Here is a 19526-nt window from a genome sequence, read left to right as displayed (position 1 = left end):
GGTCTGTGGTGTCTAGAGTGGTCCAACGGGAACGCTGTTTCCATCTACAGGCTCGGGGGATGTATCGCACGCCTATTATTTTTTGTTGTTGTTATTTAATTATTTTTCCTTTATTATTTATTATTTGGCCATCTATTTATATAACAGATAGAACCCGCAAATATCTATGAAATATGTTTGTCAGCTGCGTGTTATTTATTGTCCGAAGAAACGTTTTTCCGCTCTCCGTGTATTTAGAACTCCATTAACCAGAATGCCATCTGCTCACAAACAGACTGCGATTGGCTGATGATCATAATTCGTTTCAGGAAGTAGACATCTGATTAAAATTGCCGACAGAAAATCCTCCTCATGAAATCATCTTGAAATAATTGGCAGGTAAACTAAATTATATTAACTAAAACAAAACGCGAGTATACTAATATAATACGATTATGTCAGATGCAGCATAGTGTCCATAGTTTTGAAGGTGTTTACGTTACGTTGTCGTGGAAATAGCCTGTAGGGCTAACGTGACTTTAATAGATAAATTGTTCGTCTCTGTTTCTGAATCGTGTCCATGTGGAGTAGAGTGTCCCATGCAGGTTTTGATTGATTGATTGAAAACTTTATTAACAGATTGGAGAATGGGTACAATACAGTACGGCTCAATACACACAATTGTTAGGGAGATGCAGACCAGAGAAATACTTTCGTCTTGTTTACATCAGGGTCCCCTATTTTCAATTCATCACCACTTGGCACCCTCTTGAAATCAGCTTCATAATATTTAGCTACATTCATTTCAGGTCACCCCAGTGCACAATACTCCCTTCATTTATTCCGTCAGATAATTCTTACATTTAAAATATCATTAATTATTAAATAAAAAAATTAATTGATCAATTAATGGACACCTTTATTTTATTTTAGCTAACATTATGGTACTTCTAGGCTACTAGTGTTTCATTATTTGCAATATTGTGAGTGCTAATCTATTGAGACACACATGGTGACTTGCAAAAACTATGTGGCAAGTGATTTCCTTGTATAGTGCTGCCAAAGCTTGTTCTCTCTCTCTCTCTCTCTCTCTCTCTCTCTCTCTCTCTCTCTCTCTCTCTCTCTCTCTCTCTCTCAATTCAATTTATTCAATTCAAAGGGGCTTTATTGACATGGGAAACATACATTTACATTGCCAAAGCCAGTGTTAACAAACAAAACAAAGCAAAACAGAGAAATCAGTACAGATTAGAATGCATTTTTTGTGTGATTGACAGTCTTTATGGTGGTGGTATTCTGTTGGATGTCCTTTTGTTTTTACAGCAGCTCACAAATCTTGCTGCTGTGTTTCCACATTGTTGTATTTCACTTTCACCCAGTAGGTATGAGAGTTTCCACCTCTTCTGTGCAGTGGGTGCATAGTCTGTCTTCTCTTGGGAGCCAGGTCTGCCTTTCTCGATGGCTAGGCTGTGCTCGCTGAGTCTGTACCTAGTCAAGGATCTTCTTAGTTTTGGGTCAGTCACAGTGCTCGGGTATTCTGCCACTGTGTGTACTCTCTGTTTAGGGCCAAATAGCATTCCAATTTGCTCTGATTTTGGGTTTATTCTTTCCAATGTGTCAGATGGTTTTATTTTAGTTTTCTTATAATTTGGTTTAGTCCAGTGTGGTTTCTGTCTGGTGGCTCTGTTTGTGTTTGTGAGCAGAGTCCCAGGACCAACTGGCTGAGCGGACATCTCTCTAGGCAGGGTCTCTCTGTAGGCGAGGCCTTTGTTATGTGTCTGGGTCACTTTATTTTAGGTGAATATATAATTAAAATGCTCTTTTTTGGATTTTGATCATTAGTGGGTATCTTCCTAGTTCTGCTCTGCATGCATTATTTGGTGTTTTCCGTTGGGTGCGGAGAATGGATTTGCAAAATTCTGCATGCAGAGTCTCTTGGTGTTTGTCCCATTTTGTGAAGTCTTGGTTTGCAAATGGGCCGCAGACCTCGCAACCATACAGGGAAATGGGTTCTATGACGGAGTCTAATATTTCGAGCCAGGTTTGAATTGGAATGTCTAGCTTGATTTTCCTTTTGATAGCATAAAAAGCCCTTCTTGCTTTGTCCCTCAGGTCGTTCACAGCTTGGTTGAAGTTCCCTGTGGCACTGATGTTTAGGCTGAGATAGGTGTAGTTTTTTGTGTGTTCTAGGGCAATTGTGTCTAGGAGGAGGAATTTGTGTTTGTGTTGTGTAGGCTGGGCCTTTTTTGGAATATCATGACTTTTGTTTTGGTTAGATTTACTGTCAATGCCCAGGTCTGGGAGAATTTGTGTAGAAGATCGAGGTGCTGCTGTAGCCCTTCTTTTGTTGGTCATCTGCAAACAGCAGGCATTGTACTTCTGTGTTTGCTAGTAGGGGGATGCCATGTGCTGCAGCTTGTTCCAATGTTCTTGCCATAATCTCTCTCTCTCTCTCCCTCCTGACTGTAGTGTGATAATAATGGCTCCCAGAAGAATTGTGGTGTTCCCCTCCTCGGCAGAGCTGGGTCCCGTGCTGGCCCAGCTGGTGGTCTCTCGAGCTGAGAAGGCCATCTCCTCCCGCGGCCGGTTCACCCTGGGCCTGTCTGGAGGCAGCCTGGTCGCCATGCTCAGCAAGGAGCTGCTCGCTCTGCCGCAGCTGGACTGCAGCAAGTGGGTCGTCGGGTTCTGCGACGAGCGGCTAGTCCCCGCTGATGACCCAGATAGCACCTACGGGCTGTACAAGGTATGCTTTTCAGAATATATCTGTTCACCTCCCGGACTACTATGGATGTAGGACCGCATAGGGCTGGGTGATAGTTATTGTCGTGGACATGACTCTACGATGAGCTGAGTAATTCTCACTGAGTAATTCTGACCGTGCCGGCCGTGCCAGTCCTATATACCCCGTTGAGTGCCACCGCTCTATTCAATGACGGAGCGCTCACATTTGTGAACGCATAAACTATATCTTAAATTATGGCTATGTGTCTAATACGACTGTCGCTTATCAATGACTTGTTTGCAGTCAACATTGTCGAAACGGATTGTTTTTTAATTGGTTCATTTCCGTTTTATACCATTTTGAAAAACGCTATTTTTTTTTAAACTTTCAGAAAAAAAAAAGATTCTACAGGAATCGCACTTTACTGTAATACACAAAACACGTTGTAATTTTTCTGCCTATTTATTAATAGTTTTCAAATAAACGCTAGATTATCGATAGTACATGTGTACTTATGCACGCTATAGAAGCGGGCTGAAAAATCAATTCTCTTATTTCCTGATCAGCTACTACACACACTCACAGCCACACACACACATATGGGACACGTTGATATATAGGTGAAAACAGCTCTGATTATCCCAATACTGGTCAAATAGATTCCTTACCTCAGATCAGATGTTCTCCAAAAAGATTATTCCAATTCCTGATCGCCATTCCAAATATCGATCGCGTTTATTGATCCAACGCTGGGTGGTCGAAAGACATATTCCACGCTGTTCTGATGGTGGGCGATGACTGGGATCGTCTCCAGTTACTTGCCTGACAAGTAAAATGTGGATTCCGGACTCTCTTTTTCCCCATGCGTTTCATTCAGTGCAATCCAATGGGGTGCAGTACCATCCGGAGAGACGATAGGGGGCGGTATTTTCCCTGTTTGAGCTCAGACACATCCCCACTGGTAACGGGAGGCTAGATTGATGAAAAATGAATGGAAATCGATAATAAAAAAAATAACGATTTAAAAACGAGATTTCTCGGGGAGCTCCAGTAGCTCACCGCATATCTCTGCGCTATTTCTGCGTCGGGGAAAACCGTGCTGCGTCACGGATCTGGTGGACTCCGAGTTCGATTCCCGGACCCGCCGTCATTTGCCAGAATGTCTTCCCCTGTTCTATATCCCGTTTCACCCTGTATCTGTCGGTCATGCTTGACCAGAAAAGCGATAAACGCTAAAAAATAAAAGTTAAAAAAAAAAAAAAAAATTCTCGTCGGCTGGCACTCAACGGTTGGCATGAACTAACGAGAAATCTTGTCGCTGGCACTCAAAGTGTTAAGATGACCAAACAGGTAAACATAGATTTAACATAGAAGATAAGATAAAAAACAGAAGATGGGTCTGAGGGTTTCTCGTCCCTGAGACAAACTGTTTTAAGAACATCAGCCAGACTGTCTCCCTAGTGTCTTTGAGCTCTGCTAGTTGACCTATATTAAACTAGTCAAGCTGTACAGAGATTTAAACACAGATGGACATAGATAACATTTCCATAACATTATGCTAGTTCCGCTGCTGGCCAATATGTGAGGAATATCTTAACTTATCTTTATCTTATTAGCCATCTGGTTCTCTTAAGACATGATCAAGACACCCGTCCATCAATAACAGTGGTTAGGCTGGTTACTAGTTAGCCTACTATAGTGGTTACTAGTTACGCTTCTGGCCAGTATGACTTACTACCATAGTGTCTTCATACCTGTCCTGTATCACTGTACATATTAATATTACAACTCTGTACATACATCTGATTAGCACTACACTCAGTAGTACTAATTTATATATTTTATACCCAGTTTAATTGTATATTACTATTGCACTTTATTGTTACATTTGCACTCTGGTTGGATGCCAAACTTATTTTTGTTGTACTGTACTTGTGCTGCATGATGACGATACATTTGAATTGAATCTAATGTATATCACTAATGTATGTCAGCTTGTGTATGAAAGATCACATGTTAAATTATCCAAGTGGTGTTCATCACATTTAACTGCCTTGTTGTAACTTCAAAAACGAATGTTCAAATAAAATCCCCTCAATTATTTAATTAATCGCTTATTATCATTAATTTGGACAATTGTGTTTCAAGAGATCATAATTCACATCACCGTACAGTAAGATTATGACACTGAATTATCGCCCAGCCCTATTACGTTACAGGACTAATGTGCTATTTTGCTAAAGATGACATCGCTTCAATCGCTTGTCTTCTTTTCATGTCGGGAGTAATGATTGCAAGTAAGAGTGACAGGTTGTACTCATTTAATAATCAGTAGTAATAATTTATATATTTTATACCCAGTTTAATCACCTGTACATTGTGTATATTACTATTGCAATTTACTGTTACATTTGCACTCTGGTTGGATGCCAAACTTATTTTCGTTGTACTGTACTTGTGCTGTATAATGACATTATACATTTTAATCAAATTTAATCTAATGTAATCTCTCTCCCAGAATCACTTCTTTTCCAAGACCAACATTCCTGACGATGGGATCTTAGCCATAGACTCGTCTTTATCCGTGAGCGAGTGTGCCGAGGACTATACCCGCAAACTCAAAGAGGTACAGACACCAAAACTACACGTTTACGTTAAGCTACAAGAGAACCTCATCACCCCTGGGGATGGTTGGAAGAGAAGAAAATGGCAACATGGATATAATAAACATGATATTATAGAATATAGAGGTGGGAGAGATTGAAACGCATGCTAGGATTCCTTCTTTACCATACCAGGATATCTGTATCTGAGTCAATAGATGCACACACAAACATGTGCTCATCAAGAAGATGGATACCAAGGTCCTCTCTGTGCATTCGGTAAAAAGATATCTGGCTGCAAACTAGCCTAGCTTAGCACAACGTAGGCGTGTTCCTTTAACACTTGTGTACGCGGTGTGAATCGTATAGTTTCACAGTTTTATATTGTACTATGACAATATGCGTTACTGATATGCAAGCTAATGTATATAGCATACGTATATACTTGTATACAGTCAGGTCCATACATATTTGGACATTGACACAATTTTCACAATTGTGCCTATGTACACCACCACAATGGACTTGAAATGAAAACGATCAAGATGTGATCAAGTGCAGCCTTTCAGCTTTAATTTGAGGGTATTTACATTCAAATCGGGTGAACAATGTAGGAATTACAACCGTTTCTACATGTTGTGCACCCCCCTTTTAAGGGACCAAAAGTAATTAGACTAACAATCCATAAATAAAATTGTCACTTTTAATTCTTGGTTGCAAATCCTTTGCAGTCAATGACAGCCTGTAGTCTGGAACCCATAGACGTCACCAGATGCTGGGTTTAGTCCCTGACGATGCTCTGCCAGGCCTCTCCTGCAGCTGTCTTCAGCGCCTGCTTGTTCTTGGGGTATTTTCCATTGTGGTGGTGTACAAAGGCAAAATTGTGAAAATTGTGTTGTTCAAATATTTATGGACCTGACCGTAGATAATGTGTTTATGACACGGCATATGAATTTAGGATTTATTGGTGTTGTTGTTCAGATTCAGATTATTTTATTGTCACAGCCTTTTTTAAATGTACATACATTCAGAAAAACGTGAGATGCTTGTTTTTCCCGGCTCCTCAACCGTAGTAGTTTTGTAAACATAGTACACAATGTATATTCTGTCTATACTAACTATAAGCTATAACTATAAATGTAAACTATAACTATAAATGAAATAAGCTATAAATCAATTATAAACTATAACTATAAACTAAACATAATACACAACGTATATTCTATCTATACAAACTATACTCTATACCAGGGGTCCCCAACCTTTTTTGAACCAAGATCTACTTTTTAATTTACCACCTAGCCGAGAGCTACCAGCCAAAATTGTATTGTAAGCCGTCATTTGAGGCTTTATAAAAGCAGCATAATGAACACAAATCTGTCAGTGCCGAGTCCGACCTCACCTTAAATAACAAACAGCATTGCTTGTTGTAGTTAACAAGAAGAGGCAGAGTTGATTTTGCAAAAAAAAAAAAAAAATTATAATCAAATTTTATTAATCGAGATCTACTTGAAATCAGCCCGCGATCTACCTGTCGATCGCGATCGACTGGTTGGGCACCACTGCTCTATACTAACTGTATAAATAAACAAAAACTATAGACTAAACATAATACACAATGTCTATTCTATCTATACAAACTACAATACAAGGTATATGTTAGCGGCAGTGTGTGCTTTCACCAAAGTACAAACAGAGAATCAAAAGCACTCCTGTAGTCTCGCGAGAGGTGCAGAAATGGGATTTGACGTCAGAGGAGACGCTCCAGGCTGCGTTTGACTGCACAGACTGGAACGTGTTCCGCGACACAGATAACATTAATATCTACACGGAGACAGTGCTGGACTATGTTTGTACTTTGGTGGAAGAAACAATCCCCACTACCAAAATGAGAGTTTACCCAAATCAAAAACCCTGGGTAGACAAATCCGTCCGTGAAGCTCTGAGAGAGCGCACCAAAGCATACAACGACGGCCTAGTGGCAGGCAACATGAATGACCACAAGGTGGCGCGATACAACGTAAGGAGGACAGTGACAGAGGCCAAACGGCGCTACAGGGATAAAATTGAACTCAAGTTTGAACAAGCTGACTCTAGAGCTATGTGGCAGGGGCTCAAAACGATGACAGACTACAAAGGCGCCTCCCTCAAACTGAACAGTGACATCTCCTTAGCAAATGACCTCAATACCTTCTATGCGAGGTTTGATGCTGGTAATAACAACACCAGCCCACAAGCCACGGCAATGGGGGGGGGGGGGGGGTCTGCTGCTGATGGAGACTCAGTGTTCGGGGTAACAGAGCATGAGGTGAGGCGGACCTTTAAAAAAGTGAATATCAGGAAGGCAGCAGGTCCGGACGGCATCCCCGGCCGCGTCCTAAAAGTCTGTGCCGACCAACTATCCCCGGTATTCACTGACATATTTAACCTGTCCTTAGAACAGGCTGTCATCCCCACCTGCCTGAAGAAGTCCACTATTATCCCTGTACCCAAAAAATCCAAGCCTGCTTGCCTCAACGACTACCGCCCTGTAGCTCTCACCTCCATAGCCATGAAGTGCTTTGAGAAGCTAGTAAAGGGCTACATCTGCTCCTCCCTCCCCATCAACATGGACCCCCTGCAATTTGCATACTGCCCCAACAGGTCCACGGAGGACGCCATAGCCCAGGGCTATTCAACTAAATTGTTCAGGGGGCCACATTGTCAGAAACCCAAGGGGCCAGGGGCCGGACTGCCACGGCGCCTCCCCGTGCTATGAATATATGTACACTTAACACAACACGCAACCACATTTTCACAACTTTTATTTAACTACATTGCAAAAGTAGTATACTTTAAAAAAAAAACGTGCTTCATTTATGTTCAACATTTCAATATAAAAATATAATAAAAAACAAACAAGTGCATGATGTGCATCTGAACATTCTAACATCAACACTTGAACAAAAAAATACATTTATAGTGCAGCTGAGCTTATGAAAAAGTGCTTCATGTCTGTGCAACAACAGCAAATCACAGCACCTTATTAGCACTTATTGTCCACTCTTAACTCTCAAACATCAGGGGGGTGGGGGGCAGACAGGCCTAGCCTACATACACACATCTAATGAGAGCGATTGCACTTCTTTGACTGGGCAATGGCAGAGAAAGAGGGTTCATAGGAAGTGAGGGCTACCCGCAAACAGTGATGCAAATGCTCATTTGTCAAGGAGGAACGTTGCTTGTTTTAATGGCATTCATGTGAGAGAAACTGGATTCACAGGTGTATGTTGAGCCAAACATTGTTAGCACAGATATTGCCAGCGTTTTTATTTTGGGGAATGTCTTGACATGAATACACTTTATCCAAAATGTTGTGGTGGATTCATTCTCAAGTGCCTGCTTCAGAGCAGATGATGCTTGCATGTCAATTATTTCAAGTTGCAGGAGACCTTCATCAATGTGAAGTGATGCAAGGAACTCTTGTCCTTTTGTGGAAATAGCAGCTACATTGGCAAATGGGTTGCTCACAAAATGCATCAATTCAAATCGACTTGCAAAGTTTTCCCTCAATTTATCAATGAAATCTGTCATTAATTTAGTGACTTTTGGCTCAATTGTGCGTGTTAACGTTGACATGAAGAAAAAAACAGTAAAAAAATATAAATATAAAAATAAAAAAATATTTTTTTTTATTTGATTTTTTTTATCATGTAATCTTTGGCGGGTCGGTCAGAATCATCCCGCGGGCCGCCAGTTGAATAGCCCTGCCATAGCCCATGTGCTGCACACAGCAGCATCACACCTGGACAAGAGGCAGGGGAACTATGTGAGAATGCTATTCATCGACTACAGCTCGGCATTCAATACCATAGTCCCCTCCATACTCATAGCCAAGCTCAGGGACCTGGGCTTGAACTATGACCTCTGCCAGTGGGTCTTGGACTTCCTGACTGGCAGACCCCAGGTGGTGAGAGCAAGCAACTGCACCTCCTCATCCATCACCCTCAACATAGGGGCCCCCCAGGGCTGTGTTCTGAGTCCCCTCCTCTACTCCCTGTACACACACGACTGTGTGGCTCAGCGGAGTAGCAATACAATCATCAAATTTGCTGACGACACAGTGGTGGTGGGCCTGATCTCTGCCAACGACGAGAGGGCCTACCTGGAAGAGGTCAAGGTCCTGGCGGGATGGTGCCAGGAAAACAGCCTCTCCCTGAACGTCAGCAAAACAAAGGAGATGATTGTGGACTTCAGGAGGTCGGGGGTCAAGGACTACAGCCCCCTCAGCATCGACGGGGCACCGGTTGAGAGAGTCAACAGCTTTAAGTACCTCGGAGCCTACATATCCGAGGACTTGACATGGACCACACACATTGACAGTGTTGTGAAGAAGGCACGACAACGCCTCTACTTCCTCAGGCGCCTAAGGAAGTTCCAAGTCAGTCAGAAGATCCTTAAGAACTTCTACTCATGTACAATAGAGAGCATCTTGACTGGCAACATCACCTCCTGGTTTGGGAATAGCACTGCACAAGACCGAAGCAGACTACAAAGAGTGACACGTTCAGCCGAACGCACAATTGGAGGTGGGCTCCCCACCCTCCAGAACATTTACAACAAGCGTTGCAAGGGCAAGGCTAAGAGAATCATTAAAGACTCCAGTCACCCGAACAACTGCCTCTTTGAACTGCTGCGGTCAGGCAAGCGATACCGGAGTCTCAAGGCGAGCACAGAAAGACTCAGAAGAAGCTTCTATCCCCAGGCCATCAGACTGCTAAACGAACAATGAACACTACACAACAACACACATCCACACGCACACACTCACTTTAAACAGACACACTGTAGCACCCACTCCACACACTTTATAGCACACACCCACTTTAAACAAACACACTGTAGCACCCACTCCCCACACTTTATATTTATTGATGAAGGATTGCACTACAACTCGTACACCGTACTGTAAATTGTACCTAAATTGTACCTCATCCCATTTCTGCTTTGCACTATATAGTACTGTACATTAGTACACTGCATAGTATTGTATATTATATGGTAACTCAGAACATTGTACATATGTCTATACCGAACACTGTGACCTCATTTTCTTCTTCTAAATTACATGCTATACTATGTTATTTGATACTATCTTGTCTAGCACAGTCTCTGGAGCGTAACAGTAAGAAGCATTTTGTATGAAAGTATTCTGTACTTCTGTATGACAACTATTAAAGAAACTTGAACTTGAAACTTGAAACTAGTCACTTAAGGTGCTTTTGTTTGTGTGATAAATCAGTCTATCCGTCAGTAGCTCACAAACAGTTGTTGTTGTTGTTGTTGTTGTTGTCTCGCATGCATTGCAGGCCTTCCCGAGCGATGCCGTTCCCGTGTTTGACGTGTTGCTCCTGGGCATGGGGCCTGACGGTCACACCTGCTCCCTGTTCCCAGACCATCCTCTCCTGGAGGTGAGAGGCCTTCTTATCCTTACTAAATCATTTGTTTTGTATTTAAATATATAATGTTTTTTTCAATTTTATTTTACTTTTATTCATCCAGGGCAGATTTAGCCAAGCATGCGGTTGGCTCAGGAGGTAGAGCGGTCATCTGTTAATCTGAAAGATTCCCGGTTAGATCCCGGCTCCATGTCTAATAGTGTCCTTGAGCAAGACACTTAACCCCTAAATGCTCCTGATGAGCAGGTTGGCACCTTACACGGTCGCCTCCGCCATCAGTGTGTGAGTGAATGGGTGAATGAGAGGTATAAGTTGTAAAACCGCTTTGGATAGAAACATAGAATATAAATGCAGATTTCTTCACTACACTAACCAATGCAATGTTAGACATTCCCGATTACTCATTTATAATAGGAGCGGATTTTAATGCCATCTGGAACCCAAGGATAGACAAATCTTACCTCGCCTTTTCCAGCGAACAAAAGAATTCATCGAAGGCATTAAAGGATTGGTCAAAGATTACAGGTGTAAAGGACTTATGGCGGTTACTTAACCCCACGAAAGTACTCTTGTCGATCTGCGAGACATAAGACACTATCCAGAATAGATTATGTCTTTGCATCACAGAAACTATTTGATAATTATGAAGTGGAAATGATACCCAACGCACTATCAGATCACTGTTATTTACTCCTTAAAGGTACATTTGGTATACTATCCTCCCGAGCCCCAAGATGGCGATTTAACTCGTTGCTGCTTAACAACAAGGAATTCATTACACAACTCAAAGAAGCTCTTATAGTATTCCAACGGGAGAATGCAAACTCGGTGCAAGACCCCAGAATAATATGGATGTCGGTAAAGGGAATGATCAAAGACTTCACGGATAGCTTTTCCTCCAAAATGCGCAAGAATCAAAACACAAAACTGGATGAGCTGGAAACGCTTTACTCAACGTTATTTAATTCTCTGAAATACAACAACTCAACTCGACTAGAAAATCAAGTTAACGTACTAAAAATAGAGATCAATGACATATACAGACAACAATCGGAAATACAAATACGCAGCACAAGACAACAGCAGTACTCTCATGGTTCCAAACCCAGCCACCTATTAGCCATGCGATTAAGAATTAATGCAACATTTGCAGATATAACTACCATTAGAGCACAACAAGTACTTGTAACAGATCCGGTAAAAATAAACGATACATTCAAAGTATTCTACTCCGATTTATATAAATCAGAAATGACCTTCGATCAAAACAAAATGGACACATTTCTTAATCAAATTATTCTCCCTAAACTTTCAGAGGATGACGCTAAACAGTTAGAAATACCGATCACACTAGAGGAACTCAAGATGGCCATAACCGCAATGAAAAGTGGTAAGGCTCCAGGAAGAGACGGTTTCCCATCAGAAATGTACCTTTCTTGTTGGGACATAATTGGCCCCTTATTACTAAATATGATCTTATACTCAGTCAAAGAGGGGAACTTCCATAAAACCGACAATATTGCACTCATAACAGTCCTCCTTAAAAAAGACAAAGACCCCAACGAGTGCGGTAGTTATAGACCTGTAAGCCTCCTCGGAACAGATATCAAACTGTACTCTAAGGTATTAGCCATCAGATTACAAAAGCATATGACGTCTTTAGTTCACCCGGACCAAACTGGCTTCATAGGAGGCCGCCTGATCACTGAGAACATAAGACGTATACTGCACGTACTTGATGCCGACAAAGAGGATACCATACCTAAGGCGATACTGTCCCTGGATGCTATGAAGGCCTTTGACAGGCTGGAATGGTCGTATCTGTGGGCAGTGCTAGAAAGGATGGGGTTAGGAAAAGGATTCATCGATATGATTAAAGTATTATACAAAGACCCATCGGCCATGATTATAACAGGCACAATCATCTCCGATATCTTTCCGGTATCGCGCTCAGCCAGACAAGGTTGCCCTCTTAGTCCCGGTCTGTTCAATCTATCATTAGAGCCGTTAGCACAATATATAAGACAATCCCAATCCATAGAACCTATCGTAATCAAGGGCACACAACAACAAATTTGTTTATATGCGGACGATGTAATATTGTTCATGAAAAACCCCAACACCACATTGCCTCATCTGCTCAAGTTGATTGAGGACTTTGGTGATTTATCGGGATTTAAGATAAATTGGCCGAAGTCGGCTTTCCTTCCACTTAACACCCCTGCAAAAAAAGATACAACCCTCCCAGGACAGATACCGATGGTAAAACATTTCAGATGCTTGGGAGTGGAAATATTCCCTACCATAAGACAAACGGTGAAGCACAACTACACAAAAATCCAAAACAAAATCAAAGACGACCTTGATAGATGGGCAAAACTTAAGAACACAGTACAAGCACGGATATCAATAGTTAAGATGGATGTACTACCTAAAATCAACTTCTTCTGTTCAATGCTACCGTTACCCCCTCCAGAGGGTTACTGGAAAAGATTACACTCCTCCACATACAAATTTATTTGGAATAACAAACCACCACGTATAAAAAGATCTACCGCACAGAGAAATAAAGCAGATGGTGGCATGGCATTTCCAGATTTTTTCCTATATTTTAAGGCGTACTCATTAAGTCCATTGACAACATGGTTTGACTCCCAAGCATTAGCATCTTGGAGGAAAATAGAAGAAAACATAGTAGCCCCACATAGACTGAAGGACATAGCACACACTAAACTACCAATCAAGCACTGTGAACGAAAATTTGGCCCCATAATTACTCATGCGATCCGGATATGGCGTGAATCACAAAAAAAAAATCCTAACCCACAAGAATGGCACAACCATACTCCCTTATTCAATAACAATGCTCTCTTAATTGGAAAACGACCTATAAGATTCCCTATATGGGAAAAGCAAGGCATACACTCATTAGGGGATATTTTTAACAAACAGGGTTTTTGTAGTGATAAAGAAATACGCAAAAAATTTAATCTCACCAAGTCCACATGGCTTTTTCACAAACAGTTAGAGCTATGTTTGAAGTCTCACGGTGTTCCATTAGACAGACCAATTGAACACCACAGATACCACAAATTCTTCTACTCAAGAGAGACATCGAGAGGTTTTGTTTCAGAATTTTATCATCAATTACTAACGTCCTCGTATGAAACCCTCCAACTTGACTCTGTCTGGAGGAGGGATATACCAGACCTGGAAAATGACTTTGATTGGCAAGGAGCCTGGGCAAATGTCCGACTTACATCAAGGAACCCGGATCATCAACAAATCAATCTTAACTATATTCACAGGACATACTTGACTCCTATAAGACTGTGCCGAATGGGGCTCAAACAAGATTCCAAATGCACCCAATGTACAAATGGGGACGAAGGGACATTTATGCACATGTATTGGGACTGCTCACCAGTTAAGGCATTCTGGAAAGATGTGACCCAACAAATATCAAAACTCGTATCTTGGAATATACCTGTACACCCCTCGGTATTGCTGTTGAATGATGTTTTTGAGTTTGCAGTGAATCCACAGCTAAAGAGATTGGTTTTATCGGGTATCACAGTAGCCAAAAAGCTGATCGCATCACGCTGGTTTCAACCGGAAAAAATGTGCCGTAAAGTTTGGTTTCTTACATATCTCGATGTAATTTACCATGAAATATCTACAGCAAGAATTCTGGGTCTCAATGAATCCAAAATGTCAATGTGGTTAGAAGTGGTGGAGAGAATAAAAGCTAGCTTATAATGGTAGTGTCTGGTTAGGTGCGAGGGATAGTGGAGGTACTTCTCAAGGTGGGGTCCGGGAGGGGGGGTTTCGAGCTGAGCATATGTATGTAGGGTTTTTTTTAGATAACAGGTATTATGGGTATATCTTATATAAAACAACTAACCAAAATGTGATCTCATTGGATGTGCCCTGACAATTAATGCTTGTATATCTTATCGTGTGTTGTCATGTTTGTTTATATGTTTGTTTTAAAAAAGAATAAAAAAATAAAATACAAGAATATAAATGCAGTCCATCTGCTGCATGAAAAGGAGATACAACCTCAGTATAACAGCCCCAAGCAGCATCTCGTAACACTGTGTAACCGAAGCACAACTCCTCCTTTTGTTGAGTTAACTAAAGGGGTTCAAGGATGTAGATGAATAGCATCGGGGGACGTCTGTGACTGCATGCTGCCAAATCTAGCTATGCGACGCCGTCGGGCCTTATCTGTAATTACTTCCATAAATATAATCTTTAAGGTTATTTGGAAATGGAGCTTATCGTACACGCTGGAGTACATGTGAAAGCCATTATTACACTGTTTGATTTGTAAAGGCCTTCTAATTAAGCTCCAGAGACGTGCCGGCTTGTCCTTTTTCACTGTGGTTCTTCTTAGTCCCCCCCCCCCCCCCGCTAGTTCAGACAAACAATGTCACTCGTGCCTATACTTTTAACCCTTTCACTACCACACTACCAAACGGTTAACCCTTTCACTTCGACAATGCAGCAGATTAGATTAGATTAGATTCTTTAATGACCACCCAGCCAGGCTGGTGGAATTTGTTTTCAGTGCAGTTACAGCATTGTTCCAACATAGAACATATAACATCACTTACAATACATACATACTACATGCAGTTAAATACATAATTACAAAGACCACAATATCACAGTTTAGCACAATATCACAGTTCATATCACAGGCTAACCCTCTCACTGCCACACGACAAATGGTTAACCCTTTTACAACCACACTATAGACTACTACACGGTTAACTGTCTGTAGTGTGGCAGTGAAAGGGTTAACCTTCTGCAGTGTGGTTGTGAAAGGGTTAAAGACACTCCCTTGACTATGTATGGATCGTCCGTATATATATGTTGACGTTCCGGCATATATTTGGGGATTTTCCTTATGGCCCGCAGATGTACATTATATGTTTGTGAGCCACTTTGCTTCGTGTTACATAGGAGTTTGGTGGATAATGTTTTCAAGGTGTTATTTGGGGGTTTGTGGTTGTCATATTGGTGCTTTTTTGGGGGGTGGTGGTTTACATTTATGGCTCCTGGTTTGGGTTTGGGTGTACCCCTACTTTAGGAGACGGAGAAGATTGTGGCCCCCATCAGCGACTCTCCCAAGCCCCCCCCGCAGCGCGTGACCATGACTCTTCCTGTGGTGAACTCGGCACGCTGTGTGGCCTTTGTGTCAACAGGGGGCAGCAAAGCGCCTGTGTTGAAGGTAATGATGAGCTTTTTTTTTGTAATTACATTTTTATTTTTTATATTTTCAACACAAAACAGACGAACAGAAATAACACTCAAGAAATAAAAAAAGAATAATAAGAAATAATAAGAGATGAAAATAACACAAAACCAAAGGGGGCATTTCACCATTCTTTCCACTCCGTATTTCACACAAAGACTGGCTTTGTAGGCCTCACCAACTCCCACCATCTACCCCACCTCTCCTCAAACCTCTCCCTCTGTTGTCTCAATACATACGTAAACCTCTCCATCACATAGATCACGTCTCCTCAAACCTCTCCCTCTGTAGTCTCAGTACGTCAGCCTTTCCATCACATAAATCTCATAGATCACATCCATCCATTCTCCCTCCGTCATCACCGCTTGACTCATCCACTTCCTCCTGAGAGCCCTTTGGTCGCCACCCTTAATATGTTAAATATATACCTGTCGTCATCAGCCCATATATTGACATTTATTTCCCCCAAATATATCACTTTGAATTTTAATGGTATTTCTGATTGTCTGTGTCATAGTGAATATACTGTATATGACATCAATAACTACATTCTTACCGTGTACATTAATATATATCCACATCTGTTTGTACATACAGTACAGTAAGTATGTACACTGAATATACCTACTTATACACCTGCATAGATATAACCCATATAACTGTATGAAAGCATGTACAATAATGCTGTATATACCTATTATTATTATTATTATTATTATTATTATTATTATTATTATTATTATTATTATTATTATTATTATTATTATTATTATTGTTTTTTTCTTACCGTATATATATATATATCCACATCTGTCTGTACATACCTGTATATAATCCTTTTTACATATCTGTAGATACTATATCTATATTCTGTACACATCCCTTACCTACTCTTACTAGTTACACTGCTGGCCAGTATGACTTACTACCATAGTGTCTTTATACCTGTATCACTGTACATATTAATACTACAACTCTGTACATATACATATACTAATATGTCTCTACTACTATCATGCACTCAACACTGCAGCACTCAAGTTTCAACACTTTGAAGAACATTGTTACTCAGCTGAAACAATTGTACCCTTCCTGCTGACTTGTCGTACATAACGTGTAAGTCGTGGTTGTAGTCAGCTAAATGACTAAATGTAAATGTACATACATCTGATTAGCACTATTACTCAGTAGTAGTAATTTATATATTTTATACCCAGTTCAATCACCTGTACATTGTATAATTGCACTTTACTGCTACATTTGCACTCTGGTTGGATGCCAAACTTATTTCCGTTGTACTGTACTTGTGCTGCATGATGACTAGGGGAGTAAAGGTACACGTATCCGTACCAAACCGAACCGTACCGTTTCAGTGTGTACCGTACCGTACCGAACGGCTGTGTAGTGTACAGAACGAATACAATGGTATGTTAACCACTAACGACCGCCCACCGTGGGCTGTTTTTTTCTCACAATCTAATCTAATAATAAGCCCTCCATAGCCTGGCCCCCCCCCTACCTGACTGACCTCCTTCTCCCCTACCGCCCCACCCGTTCCCTCCGGTCCTCTTCCACTCTTTCCCTCACTGTCCCGTCATCCAAACTCAAAAGTTTCTGTGACCGGGCATTCTCACGAGCTGCACCCCGACTCTGGAACTCCCTCCCTCAGACCATCAGAGACTCTCCCTCACTCTCCACCTTCAAATCCAGACTCAAAACCTACCTGTTCTCCCAAGCATTCAACCTTCCTTACCCATAACCACCCTCCTCCAACTCGCCACCATTTTCCCCTGCCCCATGTTCTCTCCTCTCCTGCCCCCCCCACCCCCCTTGGTTTTTCCCTTACTCTCCTCCCGACTGTCTCCCCTACTCACTCCCGCATTTGTTATCCGTTACTTGTGGTTTTATGTTTCCTGTGTATTCTTATTGTTTTCCGTTTCCCTCTGGTTTTGTTTCTTTGTTTTCTTTTTTTTTGCCTATTGTCAGCGACTTTGGGTCCTTGAAAAGCGCTATACAAAATAAATGAATTATTATTATTATTATAATTTAAAAAAATAATTACAAGTCGATTATTCATTTCAATATAGAATATTCGTTGACAGCCCTACAAGTACAATTAGTTACTGCACACTACTACACCCCTGAGTGGAACATGGAAAGCCAAACTTTCCCCCACTGTACCGAAAACCCGTACCGAACCTCGACTTCAAAACCGAGGTGCGTACCGTACCGTGGTTTCGGTGTACCGTTACACCCTTGATGACGATACATTTGAATCTAATCTGACTGATATCTCTCACAGGAAGTGCTAGAAGGTAGAGAAGGCCCAGCGTTCCCCGCGGCGCGCGTGGTCCCCACTGACGGAGAGCTGTTCTGGCTCATCGATGCCCCGGCTGCTGCTGCCCTGAGCGTCCAGGTAGAGAGGCCGGGCTCTGGGGCAAAGCTGTGAGCTCTTTCCATTCGCATGGACCGAGGAGAAAAGACATCGGGGACATCTAACCGGTTTCAACGTCGGAACGAAGTTACGAGAGACGGAACATTCCTTTTACAACTTGAAGTGTTTTTGGTTTATGGATGATGTATAAATATCAGAAGGGTCAACAATGGGGGACATATTGGAGAAAATGCCGACTTATGTCTTACTAGCACTGCTGTGAATTTAACAAAGTAATATTGTGTGTGTGTGTGTGTGTGTGTGTGTGTTTTCAAACAATATCTGAACTAAATTAAAAATAAAATAAAAACTAACCTTTTGTCTTTTACTATTTTGCTGCTAAGGAATCTGTGAAAAAAGTAGTAGAACGCGCTCACCTCACTAGACTTGACACTGGGTGCTGTAACCTCTGATATCATACATAAAAAATAGGGAAACAATGTCCAGGCACGCACTCCAGGTTTTTCCAAATTTATTGGCAGCCTGTAATCATGACGTTTCGGTGTGAACACACCTTCTTCAGCATGGCTTGCAGCTGCTAAGGAATCTACCATACCTATATTACTACCTACTATGCTAGTATGTCTATACTACTACTATGCACTCAAGACTGTAGCACTCAAGTTCAACACTGTTTGGTGAACAATCTTACTGACCCTTAGCTGCCAGAGTTGTACCCTTCCTGCTTACTTGTCGTACAGAACTTGTAAGTCGCTTTGGATGTAAATGTGTGGTGAGAGGTCAGAGGTCCAAGTGTTTCCTCATGCACATTTTATGTAACGCACTTGCTTGTGTGGTCTGTATAAACAAGGAAAATATGCAAATAAAATAAATCTCACCAATGTAAGTGCATTAACCCTTACACTGCCACACGACAAAGGGTTAACCCTTTCACTAGCACACCACAGAAGGTTAACCCTTTCACTACCACACTACAGAAGGTTAACCTTTCACTACCACACTACAGAAGGTTAACCGTCTGTGTAGTGTGATAGTAAAGGGTTAACCTTCTGTAGTGGCAGTGAAAGGGTTCAAGCTAAGAAATATATATATAATAAATAATAAATTATCATGATTCCTGTCGGGT

At 41.5% G+C, this 19526-nt stretch overlaps 1 protein-coding gene across 1 annotated transcript; it reads left to right on the top strand.

Moving 5' to 3' along the window:
• The first annotated feature begins 331 nt into the window (after positions 1-331).
• On the top strand, positions 332-18725 carry pgls (6-phosphogluconolactonase). The gene is made up of 6 exons (XM_084328913.1): positions 332-378; positions 2449-2722; positions 5220-5327; positions 10653-10754; positions 15841-15981; positions 18308-18725. The coding sequence occupies exons 2-6, from the start codon at positions 2459-2461 to the stop codon at positions 18452-18454; spliced, it is 762 nt and encodes a 253-aa protein (XP_084185039.1). The 5' UTR covers positions 332-378; positions 2449-2458; the 3' UTR covers positions 18455-18725.
• The last annotated feature ends 801 nt before the right edge of the window (positions 18726-19526 follow it).

The sequence above is a fragment of the Notolepis coatsorum genome (assembly GCF_963971535.1).
Source record: "Notolepis coatsorum genome assembly, chromosome: 14".
Classification (NCBI taxonomy): Eukaryota; Metazoa; Chordata; class Actinopteri; order Aulopiformes; family Paralepididae; genus Notolepis; species Notolepis coatsorum.
Note: the sequence above shows the minus strand (reverse complement) of the source record. Positions and strands in the feature narration are given on the sequence as shown.

What these genes read in the sequence shown, in the direction of transcription:
- pgls (XM_084328913.1), top strand. Translation starts at nt 2,459, where the DNA reads ATGGCTCCCAGAAGAATTGTGGTGTTCCCCTCCTCGGCAGAGCTGGGT. An exon ending in GCACCTACGGGCTGTACAAG is followed by an intron (nt 2,723 to 5,219) that starts GTATGCTTTTCA and finishes TCTCTCTCCCAG; the next exon opens with AATCACTTCTTTTCCAAGAC. An exon ending in GCAAAGCGCCTGTGTTGAAG is followed by an intron (nt 15,982 to 18,307) that starts GTAATGATGAGC and finishes TATCTCTCACAG; the next exon opens with GAAGTGCTAGAAGGTAGAGA.